The sequence below is a fragment of the Dendropsophus ebraccatus genome, chromosome 7 (genome assembly GCF_027789765.1).
Source record: "Dendropsophus ebraccatus isolate aDenEbr1 chromosome 7, aDenEbr1.pat, whole genome shotgun sequence".
In the NCBI taxonomy this organism is placed as follows: Eukaryota; Metazoa; Chordata; class Amphibia; order Anura; family Hylidae; genus Dendropsophus; species Dendropsophus ebraccatus.
In genome coordinates, this window is record NC_091460.1 from 87,908,695 (window position 1) to 87,935,875 (window position 27,181).

The 27,181-nt window shown below is 40.5% G+C and overlaps 1 protein-coding gene across 1 annotated transcript; it reads left to right on the forward strand.

Annotated features, from left to right (window-relative positions):
* The first annotated feature begins 347 nt into the window (after positions 1 to 347).
* On the forward strand, positions 348 to 23,877 carry ASIC5 (acid sensing ion channel subunit family member 5). Its single transcript, XM_069976182.1, has 10 exons — positions 348 to 387; positions 2,451 to 2,772; positions 6,963 to 7,200; positions 11,341 to 11,463; positions 12,176 to 12,325; positions 13,369 to 13,516; positions 15,410 to 15,466; positions 20,022 to 20,190; positions 22,686 to 22,777; positions 23,490 to 23,877. Exons 1-10 carry the CDS (start codon positions 348 to 350, stop codon positions 23,669 to 23,671), a joined length of 1,521 nt encoding a protein of 506 aa, XP_069832283.1. The 3' UTR covers positions 23,672 to 23,877.
* Positions 23,878 to 27,181: the final 3,304 nt, after the last annotated feature.

The following is a 27,181-nucleotide window of genomic DNA, read 5'->3' on the forward strand; positions in this document are numbered from 1 at the left end:
CAATTTCAACATTGTGTGAACAGATCCTTTCTGTGTTTTTAATTCACTCCTGGTTTTGGTTACAATATGAGGACCACAATACTGAAATATACGTAGTGTGAACCCAGCCCAATAGTGTAGAATAGTGTACTGAATTTTTATAGTCACACTATTTCAAATTAATTCCTTTTATTGACCTTACATTAATGTTATTAGGCCTGCGCTAGTAGTATGTGAAATGCACTTTGGCAACACAGGCACGTTAACAACTGGGTTATGCAGAGGCAATAACTCCTCCACCCACACTGGACTTCCCATAAAATCGACACTTATACCTTGCAATGATTCATCATTTTCTTTTCAGTAACATGGATCAACAAAACAAACCTATTGTGCCTGATGGAAATGGTATGTAGACTTGTACACTATGTACAATTTTATTTGCTGTTACATTGTATTTCTGTAATAATTATACCAGTCTATGATGTATTAGACAAATATCATATGAATTTACCAGGATATAGGACTATAGCTCTGTTAGCATCTCAGCACATCCTACTATAAATTACACTAGCCTATTATTCTTGATCTTTCCAGTATACTGCAAATATTATCCAGGGTAATAGTTTTCTAACTACAGTAGCGGTCTACCCATGTTTGCATCTTTCAAATTAATATCTTAGATATTTGTCAGAAATGCCAATAATGTATAGGCAAGGATATTTCTGTGCTCCCATGGTGGTATGGTCAAGTATAACTTCCATGTCACCCAACCATGTAAAAAGTCAGCTCCAGTCTACTGTAACTAGGATGTAATTTAACACACATACGATCTGGTAGGATCCAGATCTTATACTGTAACAACAGAAATTAGATGACTAAAGAGGGATGCACACAGAGGCCACATCTGGAATACTGTGTCCAGTTCTGAAGGTCTGACCTACAGAAAGAAATTGATAAAATATAATGTGTCCAGACAGGGGCGTAGCTAGGATTCATGGGGCCCTATAGAAAAAAACTGTATGGGGCCCCCCTCCCATATATATATACTTGGTGATGTGGCAAAAAAAAATTCTCTTGTGGCCAGAGGCAGAATCCTGCATGCAGCCACAACAGTGACTGGCAGAGGAGAAAGTCTATGTTTGCTTGTTCTGTCCATCCACTGTATATAATTATAACAGCCTATTAGGAGCCTTGTGGTTATATACATAGGTTCAGGAGCAGACTACCTTTTGCTTAACCCCTTATTTACTGCAGTGTGTAAGTGACCCAGTCTTACATGCTGCAACACAAACAAAGGGTTAATGCAGGAGACAATTAGCTCTCTCCTTCCACTACTCCTGCACTGATAACCCCTGACTTCTGCAGGAGCTCAGAGGTCAGAGGAGCTCAGAGGTCAGAGGTTATCAGAGAGCTAATTGTCTTGAGCTTATATTAACCCTTTTTTGTGTTGCAGCATGTAAGAGAACACTGGGTCACTTACACACTGCAGTACATAAGGAGTTAAGCAAAAGGACACAGGAGGCTCTTATCTTCCCTGGGCCCCCCCTCCCTCCTGGGCCCCATAGCAACCGCCTTCCCTGCCTCTATGGTAGCTACGCCACTGTGTCCAGAGACAAGCTACAAAGGTCTAAAGAATAAATCAGGAAAGACAAAAGGCCCTATTTCACAGCCCGATATTAGGAAAAAGCAAGTGTGCCGACATGTCAGTGCTTGCTTGGTCCTTGTTCACTGCTTGCTGTCCCGGCTATTACACACACTGACATTGAGCGGGGAGGCACGTGGAGCTGCAGGGGGGGGGGGGGGGGGCTGATCTACAGATTGTCCGGGTAGTCCATAGGAGATAGTGGCAGTCTGCTGCCACCGCTTATATTACATGGATTGAAAGCCACCAGACCGTAATAAGCGGGGTAGTTTTTTTAACATGCTAAAAGACATTGATCAGCTGACATCATGCATGTCGGATGATCGTTGCCTTTTAACATTACCTGTTACACCAAGAGGGTGTAGTGAAAATGAACACAAGAACAAGGGGACACAGTCAGAGGTAGGTTGGGGGAAAGAAACAAGAAAAAAAGAGAATATTACTTTAATGAAAGAGTAGTAGATGCTTGGAACAAGCTTCCATCAGATGTGGTTGGTAAATCTACGATAACAGAATGTAAACATGCCTGGGATAAACATATATCTATCCTAAGATAATGGAAAGGAAATGCTAACAGGGCAGACTAGATGGACCAAGTGTTTTTTTCTGCCAGCAATCATCTATGTTTCTATGTTAGCATTGTACACCTATGTAGATCACACCAATATTTATACCTGTATCAAGTTTATACCTGCTGGAATACATTGCTTTTTGTTATGTGTTTTGTGGTGGTTATTAAATAATATCTCAGTATACTATAATTTCTTCTAACGAAAACCCATGGTAGATCAGTAGAACATAATATGAATTATTACTTTTCTTCTAGCCTTCTGGTCTAAAATACAGTCCTATGTTAGAAAGCATACAGCTCCATCTGTAGAGGAGCGTCGGAAATATACCCATGATTTTGCTCTCTCCACCTCCTTCCATGGATTGCATAAGCTTGTGAAAGGCGATGATACTGGAATAAGTGGGCAAATTCGGAGAGTACTTTGGGGTGTTGTGGTCTTGGTTTTTGTCATGGCAGCCTTTTCACAGGTCTGTATGCGAGTTATCAATTATTTCAGCTGTCCAACAACCACTTCAGTAACTGTCCAATATGTGGAAAAGATTGAATTTCCTTCTGTGACATTTTGTAACTTAAACAGGTAAATGTCAAATTTTTTACTTATTAATATAACATTTCTTATGGAAGATTTCTAGGGCAATACACATATTTTATTGGACTATCATAGAAATGATTTACTGTTGTATGACTATTGCATAATCAGAAGCATGGATTTCTATTTCACATTACTTGTTACCTTTAGGGCTATGTTCACACAACGTACTATTTTTCAAAAGCACTGTCAATGTTTTCTATTAAAACTACGGCCATTCTTTTCAAGAATAGTATGTTGTGTGAACATAGACCTAAAGAAGCGCTATGCTGGTATAAATAAAAGACAAATGAATAAATGATATCGCCTTTAACAAGAGTGTGAGCCCTCTGTGAGAAATAAAAAATGAAATAAAGAGAATTGAAACTTATATGCAGTTTGATATTACAGTATAGTACTTACGGTAGTATTACAGTAGTACACTACCTAATATTCCTATACAACCATCTAACCATAAGTGTTACCCACTTGTTATTACCACTGAACTTACTATGCTTTAAAGAGTAGTTCTAGATTTGTCAGACACTTCTGTCAGTCAGTTCTGTAATTTCCTCACTCAGTTATTCTTTGATGACTGGTATTGGACTGATGTAAGGCAAATGTAGTGTATTCAAAAAGGGCTGTAGGACTTTCCCAGGTAACTATAGACCTGTAAGCCTAACGTCCACTGTGGGAAAACTATTTGAGGGGCTGGAGTATCCTCATCTGAAGTATGCTGTTCAATTTTGGAACCTGATTCATAGAAAGGATGTCCTAGAGCTAGAAAAAAAAGGGGGAATGGATCATCATAGTTATGAGAATAGATTAAGGGGAGATATGATAAATTTATTTAAATATATAAATGGCCCCTACAAGAAATATGGGGAAAACATGTTTAAGGTAAAACCCCCACGAAAGACAAGGGGGCACTTCCTCCGCCTCCGAGAAAAAAAAGGTTCAATCTCTGGAGGCGACAAGCCTTCTTTACCATGAGAACATTGAATCTGTGGAACAGTCTACCACAGGATCTGGTCACAGCAAAAACAGTAGAGTGCTTCAAAACCGACCAGACAAGTTCTTAGAGCAAAATAATATAAATGCATACGTATAGAATGTACCCATCATCCCTCCTGCTTCCCTTCATCCATTCCCTCCTTGGTTGAACTTGATGGACATGTGTCTTTTTTCAACTGTACTAACTATGTAAGGCCCCATTCACACGTCCGTGTCAGTTTTTACTGTCAGGAAATCCTGATCAGGAGCCCTCAAATGTCATCAGGAAAGTATCAGGATTTTCTGACAGTAATCCGTTTTTACCATCAGGAAACCATCAGAAAAAACCTTCAGGATTTCCTGATGAGATAATATGGTCTAGTATGCCAACATAAATCACAGGTACCCACACAGCCCCTAGTGTACCTGGATGGCCACAGGCTGCAGAAGTACAACTCCCATCATGGCCTGCCAGCAGAGCCATGATGGGAGTTGTACTTCTGCAACCTGGATGGCCACAGGCTGCAGAAGTACAACTCCCATCATGGCCTGCCAGCAGAGCCATGATGGGAGTTGTACTTCTGCAACCTGGATGGCCACAGGCTGCAGAAGTACAACTCCCATCATGACCTGTCAGCAGGACATGGTGGGAGTTGTACTTCTGCAACCTGGATGGCCACAGGCTGCAGAAGTACAACTCCTATCATAACCTGTCAGCAAGACATGCTGGGAGTTGTAGTTCTGCAACCTGGATGGCCACAGGCTGCAGAACTACAACTCCCATCATGGCCTGCCAGCAGAGCCATGATGGGAGTTGTACTTCTGCAACCTGGATGGCTACAGGCTGCAGAAGTACAACTCCCATCATGACCTGTCGGCAGGACATGGTGGGAGTTGTACTTCTGCAACCTGGATGGCCACAGGCTGCAGAACTACAACTCCCATCATGGCCTGCCAGCAGAGCATGGTGGGAGTAGTAGTCCTAAGGGGTAATCTCAGCCCTGTGGTGAGGTCCAGACAGAGTGCAGTGCAGAGGTCCGGCCGGCGGTCGGAGGTGCGGAGCATGCAGCGGGCGGCCCGGTGGTGAGTTCCCGGGGGGGTGGAGAGGGTCAGATGATGGCAAGCGGGCGGGCCAGTGGTGAGTTCCCGGGGGGGTGGAGAGGGTCAGATGATGGAGAGCGGGCGGGCCGGTGGTGAGTTCCCGGGGGGGGGGGGTCAGATGATGGAGAGTGGGCGGCCCGGTGGTGAGTTCCCGGGGGAGGGATGGCGTGGGGGGGGGTCTGCACCGCACTCTGGCCGGCCATCCCCGTAGTGCCGGGCAGAGTGTGGTGCAGTGCGGGGGGGGGGGGGGTTGCGGGTGTTCGGGCGGCGGCCAGTCCCGTGGTGAGGTCCGGGCTCCAGCCAGAGTGCAGGGCGGGTGGTGGGGGGATCTCAGGCAGTCCTGTGCTGAGGTCCGGGTGCCTCAGCGGGGCTGGCTCTCTACCAATCTGGAATCGCGGGCACTTTCCTGATATACATCAGGAAAATGCCCGTGATTCCGGCGCTCCCATAGACTTCTATGGGGGCATCCGTGCCGGATTTCCGGACGAAAATAGGACAGGATCTAAAAAATCCGGTCCTATTTTCCGGAACGGACACCCTTCCGGAAAAATCCGGAAGGGTGTCCGTGTCTAATGTTAGCCTATGAGTCCGGAAATCCGTCCGGATTTCGTGACAGGAAATCCGGACAGATTTTCTGGACGTGTGAAGGGGGCCTAACTAAGTAACTTCATAAACATGTCAGAGCCATGTGTAGGAGGCTAAATGGGGGCATGCAGGCTTAGAATATAAAGCCACAGGAGCTCTGTGTGCCATGGTATGGTGCTTTACGGGGTACCATATGCTTTTAAGGGCAAATACAAATGTCAGATTTTTTTTTTATACTAGATTCATACCCATAAATTAAAACCCAGTTTTTCAGGTGGTCTTCCCGCTTTATCCACCCTCTCCATGGAGGTTTAAGACAGCGGGAATCATTGCCGAGAGTCCGGGTTCGTACGAACCCAAACCTCGGCAGGTTCGGACCATCCCTAATTAAAACCTCTGTAGTTCATATTAAATTCCAGCTTATATTAAATTCATTTGGGCCCTTTTTCACTCTACTTTTCCAACTTGCATTTTTAAAGTTAAACATTAAACAGGACTTATGTATCATATGCTCAAGAAATGTATGATCACATTTTTTGGATTTCTACCCCACCTATTGAATGGAGTGAAATTGCACAAAATTCTGAACACTAGTCCACAAAAAAACAAGCCAAAGTAAAGATGGCCCTGAAAAATGCACATATTAGGCAAAATGTATGCTCAGTTAGGCAAAGCAATGCTCAGTTTCCCATAAATGTCAATTCTACAGATTAATGATCAGATTTTTTTTTAGACATTTGGGGCTATCTTATGTAAAATGACTAGTTGTGATTTAGTCATTCTAATCAAAAGTGTTGCTTTTTAGCAGCTTGATGGGTGGTGCAATGAGTAGTTGCATTTGAATTAACTAGACAAGGTACATTGGTATAATTAAATACCATAGAACTGTACTGTAATGCAAGTAATTGACAGTATATACAAACCAACATTTCCAAATTTAGAACAAAAATTAGAAGAGGTCACTGAGGTGACATTATTAATGGACAGGCGAGCTTGACAGATCTAACATGTATTTATAGTCCTAAAGTAATGCTAGGGGATCATGAAGTATTAATTACAGTATATTTGACTTTAAAGGTACGTTTACACAAGGTTTTTTTGAGGCTGTATTTTTGGACGCCCATCATTTTAAGGTGAAAATACAGCCCTACATTAAAATTATACCTGTAAATAAAGGGCATGTGCATTATTCAATACAGACGTTATTTGTGCATGAAACAGTGTTTCCATTGACTACAATGGGCACATTTTATAAATTATGTCTGTAATTTTTCTCAAAAATACAATTGTATTTTGCCCTTATTCTTATGTTGTGTGAACATACCCTGTGTACACAAAACATTTTTTTTTTAGGTGAAAATATGGCCATATTTTGATAATTACCATATTTTCGCCTCAATAAAGTTGTGTGACCATAGCCTGAAAATAAATAGGTTTACTTCTAATGTCAAAGATTTGAGTAATGTTATGGCACAAAATGTATGTATGGCAGTTACTAATACTTGTATCTTGATTTCTAGGTACCAAACAAATGCGGTTAACAATCTAAGTGTTGCATTTTTCATGTGGAACATTGTGTCCACAGTTCTTCATTATTCAAATGCTGGGAAAAATTCTGGTGACTTACAGGAAGTATTGGATTTTTTGCAACTAAACCAGAATTTTAGCATTAAAGACTTCACCAAAAACCATGGATTTTATATCAATAATAGCACATTATTAAAGTGTGATTTTTTTGGTAATCCATGCTACCCAGAGGTAAAATTGATTTAATGTTTTTATAAGAAAGCAGTGAATGATAGAAATAATAACATACCTACTAATTTATCGAAGATAACCAATAATTGTAAATTATGTATACATTATGTCAAATTGAATTATGACACAAACTTTAAAACAAAAAGTGATATCACCAATTCAGTTTATAACCTATTTTTTTTTTGTTTGTTTTTTAGATAATTTTGAAAACATGCTCCTTAAGGTTTTAGATTCGTGTTTTAGGTCTAATATTGTCACACAGGATTCATGAGTTAACCCATTTGGGGTCTATAATTCAGAAATGTCTGAATATTTAATAGCTATTATATAGATAGCAATATGTGTGTTATGTTTTTTCCAATTTCCCATTTTATGTCCCCTGATGATCCTACAACTAGTGGGGAAAGCTCATTGGAAAAAACTCCTATGCAAGAAGTAGCTTGTTGGTATCTCTTTGTCCCGTAATTAACTATTATTAAACAACTTTATATTTCCTTTTAAATTCACTCCTGGCTTTGGCTTAAAACTCCATTAACATCTGCAATGGTATTTTTCCCAAAGTAGCTGTGTAAACACTCCAAGAAGGGTGGCGTGGTAGGGGAATCACACACAGAGTGTTTGTGTAATCATGGTATGTTTCTCTAGTTTAGGTTTAGACCAACTGTAAGCTGGCCTACCTCAATGCAGAATCACATGCTAAAATGTTGTAGCAGTTATGTCCCATTTTCAGAGAAGCTACATGTCTAGTACTGAAGACATTCTCCTTTGTCAGTCCCAACAGGAACAACTCTGAAAGGTTTCTGAAATTCATAATAAATGTGATGCAATTCATGTAAGAATGTTTACTTTGGAGTAGTTAATTGCACCAGATTTCTGAGAGATTTTTTTGCTGCAGTTTTTTGTCAGTTTTTCATTCATTTATTTCACAGAAAGTTGGATAAACTATGCAAAAAACGCATTTGATCAAAGAAGTCACAAAAGACTTCCTTTTAACAAACAATCTAAAAAGCTATAATATAGACACCCATCCATGTATATCCATATATAATTCATTTATAATTTCATAAGAATTTACTGGATGCATTTGCAAAAAAGTCCAGGCAGTGGGAAGATACCAAAGTTTCCCAAATACTATGCTCTATACCTACAGCATAGTTAGCACCCTGTAAAGGTCAGCCTAGCTCAGGGGCCTATTTCTCTTAGACCCTGTTATTCTCCTAAGGGGTCTTACTAAAGATTACTGAAATTAGCCACCTGAGACCCCTCCTTAACTGCTTACCGAGCCCAAACCACAAACTCTTTCTATCACAAGTAATGGCCCTATTTCACAGGTCTTCTAGAGGATCAAACGAGCGCTCTCAGCGCTCATTTGCTCCTCGTTCCCCGCGGGAGGGGCGGCGGGGAGCTGCGGGGGGGCTGCCCGGGTGATCGCTGATCGTCCGGGCAGCCCATAGTATACAGCAGCATCTGTTGAAAAACAAGCGACTGCAACGATCAGCCGACATGAACGATGTCGGCTGATCGTTGCACTCTATTCCACTGGGTGATTATCGTCCGTAGCAGCTGATGTCGGCCGAATACGGACGATAATCGTTCCGTGGAATAGGGCCTTAAGTAAGTATCACAGGGGGTAAACACGAATAGTATAACCATTCATCCACACAATCACTGTCAGTGATGATCCAGGCTGCCATGGTAATAAAAAAGAAACCATCCCAAAGCTGATGATCAGCCCTCAATACACATGTGACACAATGCATATGTACAATGTAATAAAACCATACAAATTACAGACCGCAAACAGCATTGAGGCCCCATGGCTAACCTCTTTTTTTTATAATTGTATCCACATTGTTGCTACTGTAAATGCTGTAGATTTCTGACCAGAAAATCTGGATGGTAACTCTGCAGTGTATCCGTCCTGTGTAAGGTTTTGCACCTCTGTGAGGTTTTGCACCTTTTTCGTTCAAGTGTGAATGATTACATATTTGCTTCTGAATTATGGCCGCTAGTCCCGCTCATCCACTGTACCTGAAATTACAGTGTCAATGGAAGTTTGAGATCTGCCTGACACACATGGCGTATTTTTGGTGTGGCGTTTTTCTCTATTCTTTGTTGTTGTTTTTTAATCTCTCTGGCAGTTTTTCCAAAATGCAGCATGCTGAGGGTGTGTCTTTTTTTGGCAAACTGTGGCGTTTTATTTATATTAGACTTCAATGGTATTGTTCTAGTTGTCTCAAAAATGCCATTGCTGAGCTTATGAGGGTTTTTTCGGCCATTTTTGTCATCTTTTGTCATCCAGTAACTTGGTCAAGACTCTTTTTGCAGTCTTCAGTAATAAATATTACACTGCACTGATATCAGTAAAAAGGAAGCAGTGAATGTGTGCCGTTCCAGTCTGCCATCTATATAACATTTTTATTAACAGTTAGGCTATGTTCACACTGTGTATGTTTCCGGCCGTAGTGCGAACCGCGAATATACGCACGTAGTTTTGAGGTTGATGCGTTCGTTTGAAAGTATACGATATATGCCCGTACAATGCACACTACGTATGAGCTTATGGACGGATCGTATACGGTGCCGTGAAAAATGAACAAGACCATTGTTTGAGGACGGAAATGTTTAAACTCACGGCCGTGTATTTCCATGCGGTCCTGTACGGAGTACTTATGTCAGCCAAATTGAACTTGATTTTTCGATCCAAAAGGTTCTGTGTGGTTTACGGGGCTGGGCGAAGATTTCCAAGTAAATGACCTGTTTCAGATCGCTTCAAATCAAGCTAGGGAAGCATAACTGTACTGCGGGCATATGTTCGCGGTTCGTACGCATCCGGACGCATGTCAATTTTTCCCACGCCTGTAGTTTCAGCCGAAATGCGTCCGGACTCGTACGCAGTGTGAACATAGCCTAAATGTGTATGTTTAAACAGATAAATAAAAGGGGTTGGCCACCTTATACAGTATATGTTGAGTTCTCTGCAGCCTTATAATGATGTTCCTCCACCCTGCTTGGTCACAGTATCTGAAAGCAGACGATACACATCACTTTTCATCATCTATAATTGTGAGGCTATGTTCACACAATGTTTTTTCCTTTCTCTTTTTGAAAAGAAAAAATGACGTCCGCCATTTTGCTGTTTGGCAGCCCATCAGTGCAATGTTGGCTGCTGGTAAATTGTTCTAATTTAGGTGGACTAACTGCCTTTGGTTGTGTCTTAAATTGAAAAGCCATTGAATTTAAAAATAAAACTAGTAAAAAGACATTGAAAAAAGAAAAACTGTGTAATAATGGTCATGAGCATTATTTTTTCTTCTGCGCAGACAGTATCTGTCATTTTATCCACTGTATGCATTGGACGTCTGTTATTCCATTGAAGTCAAATTAATCACGGCAAAAGCATCTTTTTAAATCTTTTTCTCTTTTTTTATATTGTGTAAACATAGCCTATACTGCGCTCAAGAGAAGAGCAGATATGCAGTGGAAGGCTATGTTTACACTATGTATAACAGCGTCAGTTGCATAGCTGGGCTGCATTCAGGATGTTTCTGCAGCCAATACCTCTGTATCGGCTTCAGGAACGTTCTTTTTTACTATTGATTTGCGGGCACCGTCTGACATGCTTGCAAATCAATTAGCCATTCACTTCAATGTAATGTGTGGATGCCACTGCATATTACATTGTGTGAACAGCAATTATGTTCACTGAACAGCGTCCGGAAATTATAGGCAGGTACATTATTTTAATGCCCGTTCTAAAAAACGGGAGTTAACATGACAATATGTGAACACAGCAGGCGGCATTACATTGACTTCAGTGCAATGCCACCCCTGCAGTAAAGAACGGACACTAATTCCATTGCAATCAGCGTCCGTTCTTTACTTAAAAATTATGTAGTGTGAACATAGCCAAAGAGTAACAGTAACATGTACATTACCTGCTCCTCTACACTCAGCTATGGATGGAGAAGCCACCCAGCCCGGCTGCAGAAACTAAGGGTGGTATTACACGGTCCGAGCAATTGCAAAAAAAAAATTCAGCAAAATTTAAAAAATTAAAATAAAAAATGTAAGCTTTGATTAAGAGCAAAGAATGTATTAGACAATATCCTTACTTTGCTTTTTTTATATATTTTAAAGGACTTTGAACATATTTTCACAGAATATGGAAATTGTTACACTTTCAATTATAATTCGTCTATATCTAAAAAAAGGGTCAGTACTTCTGGAAGAGGATTAAGTGTACTATTTGATATAAAACAGGTACTGAAATCATTTAAGTAATGGAAATCAAACATACATTGAATTCGCCTTAGTCCCCTTATTTTTAATACTTTTTCATATATATTTTTTTTTTACTATGCATTACATGGACAATATTTTTTATTTATTACATTCACAATATGTTTATATTATTTTCATCTATCTACACACAATACTTGTAATGCATGTAAAGCATTGTTAATGTTGTTATTACCTCAGGTACCTCAGCCATTTAAAATGTTATTGTGCTGGGGCTGCATATAACATGATAGACATGCTATTGTTACCTAACCATGCTACTTCAGGGTCCTAATGCAGCTCCCCTGCTGAATGATCCCACGACTACTTTCGAGATGGACTTGTCTTGGCAGTAACAGCCCACTTAGCTAATTACTGATTAAAGGAGGACAGCCCAGTGGTCAGTGATTGGCTGATTGGTTGTTATTTCTGAGATAAGTCCATCTCTGAAGTAGCAGCGGGAGCGTTCATTGTGGTCCCGAATACAATGCAGGAGGACCCGGGGGGAGTGTGGTTGGGTAATAATAGGAGTGCATCCCCAGCACTATATCAAAAAATGTAAATAGCCAGAGTACCCCCTTTAAATAGAAGCTCTGGTCAGGAGATGTATGGATGTGCATTATAACATGCGGTGTATACTTTTTCTTACATGCATCGTGATGATTATGATTATTTTATAATATTTCTAATCTAGTCAGAATTTACTGATGATCCATCATTGGGATATGTGGATGCTGGGATAACATTTGTGATACACTCTCCAAAGATTCCTCCCAGATTTGATGGTTTGGGTCTTCACTGTCCTGCAGGGATGCATGCGCACACTTCTATAAGGTGTTTCAAGGTACTTACATATTTAATAAAAGAGCTAGAGGCATTGATGTTATATTATATTATGTAAATGAATGATTCCAGCAGACCGTTTAACAGCGAGATTGTTTTCTAAGTACATGCAAAATCTGTTCTCTAATTAGATTTCCATACATAATGTACTATGTTTTTTAAAAAAAGAAGTCGCAGACGGCACAGAAAACCAGCAGGCTATAAAGCCAATAAATGTCAACTTCCGGATATTAGCATAGCTTTGTAGCAATGACCCTTAGCTATTCCGATATTTTAAGGATACTCTTTGCTGTTATAAGGTTTAATTATGCAGAGGGCTGCTGGGACTAATACCAGTGCAGGTTCTTTGCATGTATTGAAATGTAAAGTAAATGTTTATTAATTACATTTACCATTTCTCTTTTGGAATTATGTATTTCATATTATCTAATATGAATAAATTCATGTTTTTCATATTAATCTGATATCCTGAAATAGGAAACTACTACACGTTCTTGAATTTCATGCAGCTTTATTAAAGTAATCATTTATCAAAGGGTATCTGCTTCTTTTTCCTGTCCTTGGTGCAGCCATTATAAAACTATATAGTAAAAATACTCCGTACTGTGCCAATGTGCAGCTGTATAGTTTCCTCTATGTGGATTAACAAAATGGCTGTTCATAAATATTCAAGGGTTTGACCCTTTTCCAGCTCTTTGTGTAGGCCGCTTATTGGTCAAACATGTCATATTTGTCAGAACCCCTGATTATGCCAATGTTTTTGGAGGTGACTACACCTGTAGCATATTTACCTGAAAGGTCAACAACTTTCCATATGCTTATTGGGGCATATGAACATCAAGAGAATGGCAGAAATCAAATAGTGGCTTGTCCAATCAGTTATTTAAATAACTGTTATGTAATACTGTATGTCAGTCTGTAAAATGATGACAATGCAGGCCGTCTTCTTTTTTCCAATAAAATACCCTCAGGCTTCAGCTTGTTTTAGACCTCCTCCTTCTTTCAAGCCACTAAAATAGATCTCATATCTTGTACAAATTCCAGTCAGTTACTCAGGAATATCCGTGGGGTGAATGTAATCCTGATTTAGCACTAGAATATCATGAAGTCTACAGCACTTACGGATGCCTCCAAGAATGCAAGGCTGCCTATATAAAAAAGGAATGTGGATGCTTGCCTTTTCTATTGCCAGGTATTAGTTTTATTAAAAACTATTTTGACTCCTCTAATATAAAGTATTACTGTCACATATAAAAAAGAAAAAGTTACATGTCACAGGGTCTGGTTGCTTAGAACCATGCTGGTCACTAGAATGAGGTGGCAGAAGTGATTAGCAAAGCACTTCTCTCTCCTATCACTGCTAGCTGCATAAGACGGTCCAACAGACTCGCTATAGAGTCTGTCTCCTGAAGCAAAAAGTTCTTCTCTGCACCCAGTCCCGATCGAAACTTATGCTGTCTGTGACAGTGATACTTTTAGTGTTAAAGTGTCACTGTCATCAAATTTTTGTTTTTGCAGAAATCAATAGTCCAGGCGATTTTAAGAAACTTTGTAGTTGGGTTTATTAGCCAAAAAATGAATTTTTATCATGAAAAAGCAGTTTGAAGCTCTCCCCTGTCTTGGTTGTTTTCCTATGGAGAGAGGGAAATGAGACACCAAAACAGGACAACAAAGAGTTAATTTAAAGCTACATCACCGGGCTCTCTCCTCTTATGTCACCACTGACCTATCTGACCTCTGAATAGCACTCTGAATAGCTCCCCCATTGTGTAATCCTTTGTTCTCTGCTCTCTGCTGCGGACATTTCTCCTCCATCTCTCCTTCCCCCTCCCCTCGCCATAGCACAGACAGGATCCGTCTGATTGAGATTTCCAGATTCTCAGCAGTGGATGACAGAAAGGGGAGGGGGGGGGGACCTGGGGAAAGTCTTTTTAAATGCAGATAATGGCATATTTGCCTAATAAAAACCCAATTACAAAGTTTCTTAAAATCGCCTGGACTATTGATTTCTGCAAAAAAAAAAAAATTAACGACAGTGACTCTTTAAGTTAAAGAGGTTGTCCAAGAAAAAATAATTGATAGCCTGTCCACAGGATAGGCTATTATTGTTGATTGGTAAGAGTGCCAACTATCGGCACCCTGCCAATCAGCTATTCATGAAACAGGAAGAATTTTGAACATACTCCTTGTAATGGTGGTGCCGGATAACTGCAGCTTCGACTCCTGTTCACTTCAACAGGAGCTGAAGTTGCAGTAACATAGCTCCACCGTAACACTAGTATAAACCAACTTCCTATGGTCCTGTTCTTTCTGTAGTAAGGGCACCGAGAGTGCTACCCTGCTGAGAGCTATTATTTTTTCCTGGCCAACCTTTTTTTTTTTAAACTGTTAAAAACATTATTCAATAATACGTATTTTACATCAATATCACTCACTGTGCAAACATATACAAAATGTGTTCATAAACATTTTAGTAAAGGACATCTACTTTCACTGCATAGAAATACATGGTCTCCAGACCCCTACTACTATCCTGCTACAGAGATTAGAATTGGTGCTGCCAACTCTCCAGAGCTGAGAACTACTCTTTAGCAACTTCCTAAGCACTAAAGTTATAGATCTCTCTTCAACCTATAACATATCAAAGAGATTTGGTGATTCTTGGAGAGGACTCCAACTGATCACTATCAAAAATAGCTATATAAACTGGGCAGATAGTTTGGTAGAATTACGCCCCTGTTTCTCTACCTGAAGCCTATATATTTGTTTTTGGATATGAGACCAGCCCTTATATCGTATATCTGCAGCCCTTCCAGACACAGCACCTCTGTTCATTGCTTGGTACAGCAGCTTATCACCATTCTCTTTTCTTGGAATAAAAATATATATATGGATGTGACAGAAGGGGAATTCACTAAGTCGTGTAATGCAGAGTACTTAAGAAAATTATAGGAAAATGTTTACTGTTCTTCAATACAGTCAGTGTAGGTCACAGCCCACCTGATGGTGTTTCTTTAAACTTCTGTGATAAGCGTCATTATTTTGTATGATGAAGGAAGCCTGATGTACATTTGTTTCTTTATAGGTTTTGGGAAAGAATGTGATATTCAACAATTTTATAATTGTGTATCCCCAACAATTCGTAAGTATAAAAATTCACTTACAATGTGTACATTTGTAAACTCGTAGAATTCATACAGTAAATGTGCATGCACTGGATGGACAGAGGATCTAGTCATAACTAGCATAGGTACTTGTTCTGGTGACATGACAAAGCAATGGCGCAGCAAATGTGTAAATATGTGCTATACTAAAAGGGAGTCAGATTACTGGATAGTTTTCTAGGAAAACTCAATGTTTGACATGTGAATGTAAATTGTTTAAGGCTTCGAGGTAAAATCTGCAGTGTGTAATCGGTGAGTTTAAATATTTACTTGATTCTTCTTTCAATCATTGGACATGTAAAAATCACAGCATAAAATCTGTAATGAAATCCTTAGAATCAAATCCACAGCATCAGCTTTTATACATAGAAACTTGATGACTACATATTGTATAGATTTTATCTGTATATGCTACATGTGGACATACCCTTAAAAGTAGTCAGTGCCATGTAAGTAACGATATTCATGTAAGTAACTGTAGTAGTATGTGCTCATGTATGTGCTTAAGTACAGTAAGTAACTGCTGTACTGCGGGTGTGAGGGAGCATTTTAGACATCAGCACTTCAGGAGCTTGGGAAAGCCTCCTTGCACCAGAAAATAAAATAATTTTCCACGTTATGGAAGTATATCTATATGAAAGGTACTATATGTCTCTTGGTCCTAACAGCTAAGCTTAGAGTGTCAGCCATGACTTGCAGCTAAAAGATTTACTTTAAACCTTTAACAACCCATGACATCCTACGTAATCCATGTCGTCGTTAGGGGAGTTCAGAGAGGGGCCGCTCTGCGACCCCGGATACTTACCCCAACTCGCCAAGTCCCGTTCCTGGAGCTAGTCCCGGGACGGAGATATCCCCGTCTGAAGCCCGGCACGCGCGCTGCTGAGATGAGTCCGACGCCCATAGAGAATGAATGGAGCCCACATTCTATATGGGCGTCAGACTCATCTCAGCAGCGTGCGCACCGTTCTTCAGACGAGGATATCTCCGTCCCGGGACTGGCTCCAGCAACGGGACTTGACGAGATGGAGTAAGTATCCGGGGATCTAGCCGGGGGGTTGAGCGGTCTTCACCCCGGCCCGGGGGGTAACAGGTTTTCTTTAAAAAAAAAAAAGGTTTTTTTCTATTTCTATTAAAAGTCCAAATCACCCCCCTTTTCCCATTTAATAAATAAAAATAAATAAATAAACATATCTTGTATCTCCGTGTGCGTTATTGCCTGAACTCTTAAATTATACCATTCCTGATCTTGCACGGTAAACGGAGTAAGCGCAAAAAAAATTCCAAAGGGCAAAATTGTGCATTTTTTGTTGTGATCAAAAAGCCGTACTGTATATAGGCAAACAAGGAACTAATGGAAAGTACAGATCATGGCGCAAAAAAAGACACCTCACACAGCCCCATAGACCAAAGGATAACAGCGTTATAAGAAATGTAATAGAGCAATGCTAAGGAACATTTTGTTTTTTAAAAAGATTAAAAAAATTTAAAAGCTGTCAAATAAAATAAATGTTATACAAGTCGCATATCTTTGTAATCGTAACAACTTGAGGAACATGTACAACCTGTCAGTTTTACAATAGGGTGAACTGCGTAACACGCCCCCTCCCCCCCATGTGGGTCTGTAGGTGAAAAAATACAAGCACTATGGCCTTTTAAAAACGAGGAGGAAAAATCGAAAGTGCAAAAATAAAAATTGGCTCAGACCTTTAAGAGGACCTGTTACCCCGGCTGCTGAGGAAGAGCCAGTCTGAACCCCCTGTGGAGTCCCAGATACTTACCCCTGGAGCAGTCATTTTCTATGGACGCCAGACTCATCTCTAGTGATTAGCATAACGTGGGCACAGCTTCAGGCGGCAATTTCTCTGCGTCGGGTCCAGGTCCAGGAGCGGGACTCCCAGGAAAGGGTAAGTATCCGGGGCTCCACCAGGGGGTTGGGCGGGCTCTGCCCCAGCAGCTGGGGTGACAGGTTCCCTTTAAGGGGTTAAATATTTTAAGCTTTTTTCCATTTTATCAGTACTCATGTGATCTCCACAAGAGACAGCTGGATTACTCAACAAAAAATTACATTAGTTGCTTTTGAAAAGGGACTTTTGTAGGCAACTGACAAAAAAACATTGCACTTCCTTAGTGAATATCTCTAATTTGCCTTTAATTTACCTTTTATTTGCCCTTTCTTGGTAGGCAGAGGCAATTACTCTACATTAAATTGAATTCAGTAAGTTTGGTATCCAATGAACACTCTTTCGTTAAATATAACGTGTACAAATTTGATTTAGATGTTTAAGGCATATGTCACTTTTTTGGGGGTTGTTTCGCAATGACATTTTAAAGTGGTAGTCCAGTCAAACTTAAAAAAACGGGGAGGGCAGGAGGTGGTGGGGACATAACAATTAAGTTATAATTATCCATCTTGGTGCTCCTGCGCCAATGCTCACAGTCACCTGCTGGTCTCTTGTATCTCCCGCTTTCTGTTATGTCTTGACCCCAAAGGAACTACCCGCTCAGCCAGTCCACCTAGCATGTCAAGTCCTACTGTAAATCTTAGGGCCCTATTACACGAGATGCGTGATACCTGCGACATGGGGACATAACAATTAAGTTATAATTGTCCATCTTGGTGCTCCTGCGCCAGTGCTCATTGCTAATTCGTTCGCTAATCGTTCGCTGTAATTCCACATTCGTTCGCTGTAGTTCTGCATTCGCTCACTAATTGTTCAGTGTAATTGCACATCGTTCGTTATTTTGCTGGGATCAGATGTAGTAGCAGTTAGAGATGAGCGAACCTCGAGCATGCTTGAGTCCATCCGAACCCGATCGTTCGGCATTTGATTAGTGGTGGCTGCTGAAGTTGGAGAAAGCCCTAAGGCTATGTGGAAAACATGGATATAGTCATTGGCTATCCATGTTTTTCAGACAACCTGTATCTAGATCGCTGCTTGTTTACAGGTTTTATCGGGCCCCCATCGGCCCGTGTAATACCACCCTTAGTCTAATAGGACCCTTACTGCCTTAATCCTCTTGTGCAAAGGTGGTGAGTTGATTCCTACTTCTATGCAGACGGCAGATATTAGGAAGAGCCCGGCACTCACTAAGTAAATTATGCTTCTTTATTGTAGTGTAGCAAACATATGGTACAAGGACGCGTTTCGGCCAAGCATGGCCTTCATCAGCTTAGGGGTGTACCTAAGAGTCTCAAAACACAGGACTAGCCAGATATCCCTCCGGGAAGGACCCAGCCAAAGGGTGGCTCCTGTAAGGAAACCACCAAAACCACCATATTAAGTGGCCCTATAAGTCAATGTAATGACGAGGGAAAAACCAAGACCAGGTAACCATCCACAGCTGTTTCGTGGTGTTGTCCCTCATCAGCGTGGAGCAGGATTCTGGCTAGGTGGGAGCAATGCCTAGTAGAGCCATAAGAGAAACAGATCGCTGATCTCAGGGAGACCAGCCAAACGACAACACTGCCGGCTGCTAGTGAAAGTGCTCAATGCAGTGAAGTCCTAGGTGCATTGCCCCCTGGGAAACCTTAATATGCAAAAGAAGAGCCACCTAGCCAGAATCCTGCTACACACTGATGAGGGGCAACACCCTGAAACAGCTGTATGTGGATGTTACCTGGCCTTGGTTTTTCCCTTGTCATTACATTGACTTATAGGGCCACTTAATATGGTGGTTTTGGTGGTTTCCTAACAGGATCCACCCCTTGGCTGGGTCCTTCCCGGAGGAATATCTGGCTAGTCCTGTGTTTTGAGACTCTGTGATGTGGCTCCCTGAGCTCTTTTTTTGCATATTCATCTTTCCCAGGGGGCAATGCACCTAGGACTTCACTGCATTGAGCGCTTTCACTAGCAGCCGGCAGTGTTGTCGTTTGACTGGTCTCCCTGAGATCAGCGATCTGTTTCTTTTATGGCTCTACTAGGCATTGCTCCCACCTAGCCAGAATCCTGCTCCACACTGATGAGGGGCAACGCCCCGAAACAGCTGTATGTGGATGGTTATCTGGCCTTGGTTTTTCCCTTGTCATTACATTGACTTATAGGGCCACTTAATATGGTGGTTTTGGTGGATTCCTTACAGGAGCCATCCCTCGGCTGGGTCCTTCCGGGAGGGATATCTGGCTAGTCCTGTGTTTTGAGACTCTTTGATGAGGCTCCACGGGCTCTTCTTTTGCATATTCATGTTTCCCAGGGGCAATGCACCTAGGACTTCACTGCATTGAGCGCTTTCACTAGCAGCCGGCAGTGTTGTCGTTTGGCTGGTCTCCCTGAGATCAGCGATCTGTTTCTCCTATCCACCTCAGGTAGAAAATAAATCAACTAAATGAGGTAATACTAGCTTGTTGTAAACTAATATCGGCTAACTAGCTGCATAATGAGTAATAAAAAAATTGTAGGAGTGCTTCTTTAATTCAGTATTTCAACTTAACTCATAATGTGTTCTTTGCATGATCTAACAGGGAAATGTAATATTTAAGACAAATCCTTTAAAATGTAAAAGTTACCGGATCTGGTGTTTCTTTGTCTGCAGAGCGAATTGAGAAGGATGAACTTTGTAGTATAGGAACGTACCATTCCGCATGTCCAGTTCCTTGTCAAGAGACAGACTATCCTGCTTCACTCTCATATTCGACGTTTCCAAGTAACAAAGCTGCAGATTATCTCTCCACTAAACTTAACAAAAATGCTTCGTACATGAGGTAAATGTGAATGTCACCAGTCTGAATTAAAGTTCTTCTGTTGTCACCTTTATAATGATATTTATTCAAGCTCCCTTATTGATCACAAATAAATATCTGAGCTCATCAAAGACCTTAGATATTTTCAAGCTGGGGTTTTATTATGTGCAAACAGAGGAAGCCCAGAAGGCTCATAGTCAAACATCTTAATGCATAAAACATTGTTCTATCACTAAGTACTTAAGCAACATAAATCACATACAGTAAGCGACAACCATCAGCCGCCATTTTCTAATGAACACTCTATTGATTTTGAATGTGTTACCTGAGGAAAGAGTTCCGTGTACAACTATTCCCTAGATAAGAAAATGGACCATCCGCTAAGGAGGTCTCATAAATGTGTTTTATACACCGGTATTAATGACCATGAGGAACACTGCATACAAAATTATTGAATTAGATTTCTATTAATTATGGAACATGTTTAATATAAAGACAGGGTACAATCTATCATATTTGACAAGACTAACATAGTAGATTTTAGTCCATGGAAAAAGTCTGTATTTTAATTGCCAACTACAGGTATGTATAACAAGTCTGTCTTCTCCAGGACATTACTGTTTATGACAATAACTCTTTAAACTAACCAAATTAAAGGTTAAGAAAGTTAAACAATGTATTTATATGTTCAGTGATGTACTTATCCTTTTACACTTGGTGGATCTACTTTTCAACACGTAAGATAAAAGACATCTGTTAAGGCCCTATCACATGAAGCAATTATCGGCCATATTCAGTCGATACAATCTGTTATGGCCAATAATCGCTTTGTGTAATAGAAGACAGCAATCAGCCAACATGGATGATCTCGGCTGATCATTGTCTTTCACCAGGCTGAAACACAAACGATCAGCCTATTAACGATCTGCTGCCATAGCTCTGTTTAAGGAGCCTATTTCACGGAGCGATAATCGTCCGAATCAGCCCGATTATCATATATTTCTGTGGAATAGAAAGAACGATCAGCCGATGATCGTTGTCATCGGCTGATCGTTCATTTAGATTCATACCTAAAATCATCTGTTGTTACCCGCACATCGCTACATGGAATAGCGGGCGCGGCGGGCGACCAACGATTTCAAAACATCATACATTACCTGTCCAGGACAGGTCTTCTCCTTCTCCCAGTCCCACGCAGCAGCAGCAGCTTTGGAGCGGCCTGTCTGAGCTGACAGACCGCTCAGTCAATCACTAGCCGGGACCGCCGCGGCCAGTGATTGGCTGAGCGGTCTGTCAGTTCAGACAGGACCGGGAGAAGGAGAAGACCTGCAGCCCGGACAGGTAATGTATGAAACAAGGGCTGCAAGGACATCGGTAACAATGTCCTTGCAGCCCTCGCTAAACGATTTTCGGGCCGTGGAATAGGCCCAGTAAACGAGCGCCGATCTAGCAAATGGGCGCTTGTTTCCATCGTTGATTGGGCTCCCATCGGCCCGTGGAATAGGACCCTAATACTGTGTAATACCGTGTGGTTTGAAAATCACACTGTATAGCATTATCACTATATACACATACATGTTGCTTTGTCAGCTTAGCCCCACTGAAGAGACAGGGAACTGAATGAATCAACCCATATTGATGGGAGGGTTCTAGGATCAGTGTTCTTTCTTATAATCCCAACCCATGTCAGCAAAGCTGGATATATTAAGAAGCAATAATCTCCAAAAAAAAAGTCCAGTATTATTGTGGAGCAATGCATGCAGCAGCCTTAGAAATCTATGCATCTATGCAAGAGCTCATATAGATCTCCACCATCATTGACTGTATATACTGTACTTCATGACTATAAGTATAATGGCTATGCAAAACTCTGCCCCTCTTGGAAGACCTTGGAAGACCCCACATAGTTTTTGGCGGATGGGTGAAAGGGGTTTTCCAGCACTACAAAAACATCATGTGGTTTTGTAACTTAGTTCCATTGAAATGAATGGAGCTTAATTGTAAACCACACCTGAACTGGAGACGAGTGGTGCTGTCTCTAAAAGAAAGTGTTCATGTTTTTGTAGCATTGGATAATTCCTTTGAAAATGGGCATACATTTTACATAAATCAGGGTGTGTATTTTTTATGCTTAAACACAGGTGCAAACAGTTGACAACACCCCAACCCCCCCCCCCCCCCCCCCCAGAGAGTTTACTTGGACACTATGTAAAAGCCCCATTCAAGCTGTGATAAATACTGTAAATACATAAAAATAAACAAATACATGAGACATGCTGTTCCTAATGATAAGATTTCGGTGTGGACATTTGGACCCTGATCAGATTTAAATGCATTCAATAACTTTTCTGATATCCTGATAAATAAATTGACTTTCTTTTATTTATAATTACGTAAACAGAAAGGAATCTATAATTTGTCTACACTCATGAAGAAATCTGGTTAAGTACAAACATTTCAGTTTAGTTTTAACAGTGAGGATGCATTTGATCCATTTTTATTTTTTTTTTTTTTAGAAATAATTTGGTCTACATTGACATTAGATACCAGGAGTTGAATTACAAAATAACCAAGCAACAAAAAGCTTTTACATCAAGTGAACTTCTTTGTAAGTAAAAACAAAACAAAACTATAAACCTTCCAAGTCTTCATTTATGTGACTCCCATGTGTATCCAGCATACATGTACTAGAAATCAAAAGCCAACACTTTTTCCATCATTTCATTTCATTAGGCTTTACCATCTATCCCAGAATGCTGTACTGTAACAGGGGGAGAGATATCAAAGGGTGTAAAATATACACTGGTGTAAACTGCCATATGCAACCAATCACAGCTCAGCTTTTATTTTACCATACCTGAAAGCTGAACTGTGATTGGTCACTATGGGCAGTTTACACCAGTGTATATTTACACCCTTTATTATATCTCTACCACAGTGTGGTGTGTGTGTGTGTGTGTGTGTGTGTGTGTGTGTGTGTGTGTGTGTGTGTAAATATACAGTACTGTGCAAAAGTAAAAATGCTTTGAAAAACATTAGTGTTATTCAAGGTTGGGGTCATTGTCTTGCTATGGAATAAACACTTGAAGCCAATCAGATACATCCTTGATGCGCCATTAGGGTAAACTACAGCAGATATGGCTCTGCTTCTAGCCGCATTTGTTGTGCATATGCCAAAGCCACAGCTCGCCCAAACAGCTGATTAGTGGGGGCTGCCAGGTGTTGGTTGTTGTACCCTGCCAATCAGATTTTGTGAGATAAGGCGATACCTATGCCCTAATTAGAACCGTTTTAACAGATTTTTTTCTCTGTTTTTTTAGCTGAAGTGGGGGGACAGCTGGGTCTCTTCTGTGGAGCAAGCATGATTACAATTATAGAGGTTATGGAGTTCCTATGTACTAACTTTTTCTGGCTGTGTGCCTTCCTCATTCTGAAAATCCCCAATATCTCACAATGGACTGACAGCCAGTCAAGATATAAACAGGACAGACAAGAATGCTGAGGACCTGTATGTTATATGTCTTAGATAACTGATGTATATAAGTGTTGTAAAGGGGTTATCTTATATTTTGTTATCTCTGCAATCTGCTCATCAGCTGGCTTCCTTTTAACTGACTGCCACTCTGTGCAGCTCCTCCCCAGGTGCTAGGAAAAGCTGGATGAGCGGATTGCAGAGATAACAAAGCACTTTGCTTCATTATTACTGTAAATTCACTCATCTCTAGTTATCTGCCCGCCAAAAAAATATACCCATGATAGCCATGATGAAAAACTACAATCCTAGCATGCATTTCCTATTATGATATAACATTACACAGGTGTAGGCTGGCTCCCAGACTCTGCTCAATAACTAGAGCCCATCTTATGCAGGCTGCTTATGAGCATTCATAGTGACGCTCCTTCCCGATAAGTGGCCCAAGTAAAAGGACCAGAGCAAACTGGTTAGATTTTTTTTTATACAGGACTTAAAGTCATTGTTATTGGCCACACGTTTCCCAGTGTAAATGGGGTATGTGTAGCTGTTGCGCAGTGATCATTTGTATGGCCCGGCCTGCATGATAATTGAGCTATGTGAAGGCTCCTTAAACAGATGCCAATCAATAATATCAGTACAATTATCCAAACCTGTACCTCCTACCTTAAAGGGTCCTATGTCAGTCTACTGAGGTCACATGATTAGTGAAACATTGATACACATAGTAGAGAGAAATGTGGTAAGGCCCCAAAATCCCCCAATTGGTCCTGTGAGGCCCAGGTATCACTTAGGCCTGTTGGGTGAAGCTCCTGTTAAAATAGGAATTCCTATTAAAGTTTTGACCTTCTTCATTTTCAAGTGTCTATTGGGTGTTTCTTCATCTATAAAGTATCCTGGGTTATTGGCAGCATACCCTATCATGCTCTGTACTCTTGTTGTCAGTGTTTTGGCCTATTACACTGGCTTTCCTTTTGATAATCTGTTACAGGGGTGTTGCTTTATGTCCCTAGCATCCCTCTTATGCATCTTCCCTCCTTCCCTGGAAGCCAGCACAGGAGCGTGCATTTTCACGGTGCCATTCACAGCAGACAAATGCATTAGAGATCAGAGGGGGTGGCGAGGGGGGTAAGTTCTGGCGCCTTGTGACAGAAGGGTGGGTCCTATAGGAGCACGTGCATAGGGGATAGACAGGAAGAATTTCATAGACAAGTTTTATAGGCTTGTCTATGGAATAACCTATGGTATGCTAGTTGTCTATATGACATGAAAACTTAGCGACTGTAGTTTAGGATGAGAAATGAAATATGAAAATAGTCATAATTATTAATATATATTAAAAAAGCTATTTATCTTCCTTTCACCTATAAAATTAAACTGCATTAAAAATATATAGTTACATTTAAAATTTGGGGAATATTTCCATAAGAGAGTAAAATAAAAAATTAGAAAAAGTATCACCAAATTTCTTTAAATAAAGATTATCGATCTTCCAGTATGTCCAGGTTAGTCCACAGTCCACTCATTTCTAATATTTAACTTAAAAACGTAATTTTTAGGTCTTTTTGACTATATGTTCTTTTTGTTATAAAAATCAATGCTTCTTCATTTTTGCCTGCTGGAAAATCCTTAAAATAATAAATGCAATGTATAATATGTGTGGATTTTATAGATTTTAAAGATATAGATGCATGTATTTTTCAGACGTATAAATATGTAACTGTGCAAAATCTTTTTGAATAGATATAGAACATTGGCACTATAACTTTTTTTTTTCATGTGTTTTCTTGTGCATTTTATATGTATGAATAGTATATAATGATCTTCTGGTTTGATTACTGAACAGGATATTATAAAACACATTATGTGATGGTAAGATTGGTCCCTTTGTTTAACGGACAGCAGTAATGTAGATAAAGGCACATGTATATTTCCTGCATTGAAAAATATGTTTTAAAGGTGAAGTCCCACAAAAACTGAAAATGGCAGGCAGGTCGGGGGGTGATGAGATAATAACAAATAAGTAAACTCACCTCTCCTTGTGCCTCTTAGTGCTTATTCACAACAGTCGGTGTCCTAAAATGAGCAGGCATTGCCCGCCAACACCACCACAGTCACTGACTGGCTGAGCGAGCAATCGTTCAGCCGGGTTATGACGTTGCAGCTGAAAGAGCCGGGTACGCGACATACCATGTATCCAGCAGAAGATGACAGCTGGCTACTTCGAACAGGACCCAGGAAAGGCACAATGGAGGCACAGGAACAGTTGAGTTCACTTGTTTATTATTTTCACCCCCCTGCCTGCCTGTGGATTTTAGTTTTTGTGGGACTTCCTCTTTAAGGCTATGTTCACACTGCGTATGAATCTGTCCCTAGTGCGAACCGCGAATATACGCACGTAGTTTTGAGGTTGATGCGTTCGCTTGAAAGTATACAATATACGCCCGCACAGTGCCCACTACTTATGAGCTTACGGACGGATCGTATTCGGCGCTGTGAAAAATGAACAAGACCATTGTTTGAGGACGGAAATGTTGAAACTCACGGCCGTGGATTTCCATGCGGTCCCGTACGGAGTACTTATTTCAGCCAAATTGAACTTGATTTTTCGATCCAAAAGGTTCTGTGTGGTTTACGGGGCTGGGCAAAGATTTCCAAGTAAATGACCTGCCTCAGATCGCTTCGAAACAAGCTAGGGAAGCATAACTGTACTGCGGGCGTATGTTCGCGGTGCGTACACATTCGGCGCCATGTCGATTTTTCCCACGCCCGTAGTTTCAGCCGCACATGTACGGCGGCATAAGAACTGCGGATGGAATCGTACGCAGTGTGAACATAGCCTTAAGGATCTTACAATAAGATGTGGGGAGTCCTTACGCTTAATAACAGACTTGTAATGTCAGCATTACACGTCCCTGTATGGTACCACCAGAAAACACCATATTTTTCCCTAAAAGCAATACTTCTGCTTCTATTACAAGACATTTGAATGGAGTATGCCACATTTTTTTTTTACAATAGATTTGATAAGAAGAAAATCTCCAAGTCTCTTTGAAAAACTAGGCTAGTGTATATGATATTGTATGTCACTGTTTATGCAACATATTCAAGCTCTGTACACAAATTCATAATATTATTCCTGTGGACAAGGCTTAACAGTGCTAAATATATCAATAGGTGTTACTTATAGCTGCCCTAGTATATCCTTGTGCTCCATCAGAATATTAGACATTATTAATAACATTTATGCCCCCAATGCAAAATACAGATCAATCACAAGAACAAATCGAATATTCTATTCACTTCAGATACACATTATGAAAAAACAACATTCATGCCTCAACAGCAAAACAAACATCAATCTTTAAAATAAATCAAATATTCTATTTAGGCTGAGTTTCAAACTATGTTTTTTTCATCTATTTATTTCATCCGTTCTTACAACAACAGAAAAATGGATGGAAAAACAAATGCATTTGTGTGCATCTGTTTTGATCTGTTTTTTAATTGACTTTCATTTAAACAAAACACATCCGTTTC

Bases quoted from the DNA above. Each gene is read 5' to 3' on its own strand.
- ASIC5 (XM_069976182.1), top strand. From the start codon at position 348: ATGGATCAACAAAACAAACCTATTGTGCCTGATGGAAATG. The intron at 388-2,450 runs GTATGTAGACTT...CTTTTCTTCTAG, and splicing joins TATTGTGCCTGATGGAAATG to CCTTCTGGTCTAAAATACAG. The intron at 20,191-22,685 runs GTAAATGTGAAT...TTTTTTTTTTAG, and splicing joins AAAAATGCTTCGTACATGAG to AAATAATTTGGTCTACATTG.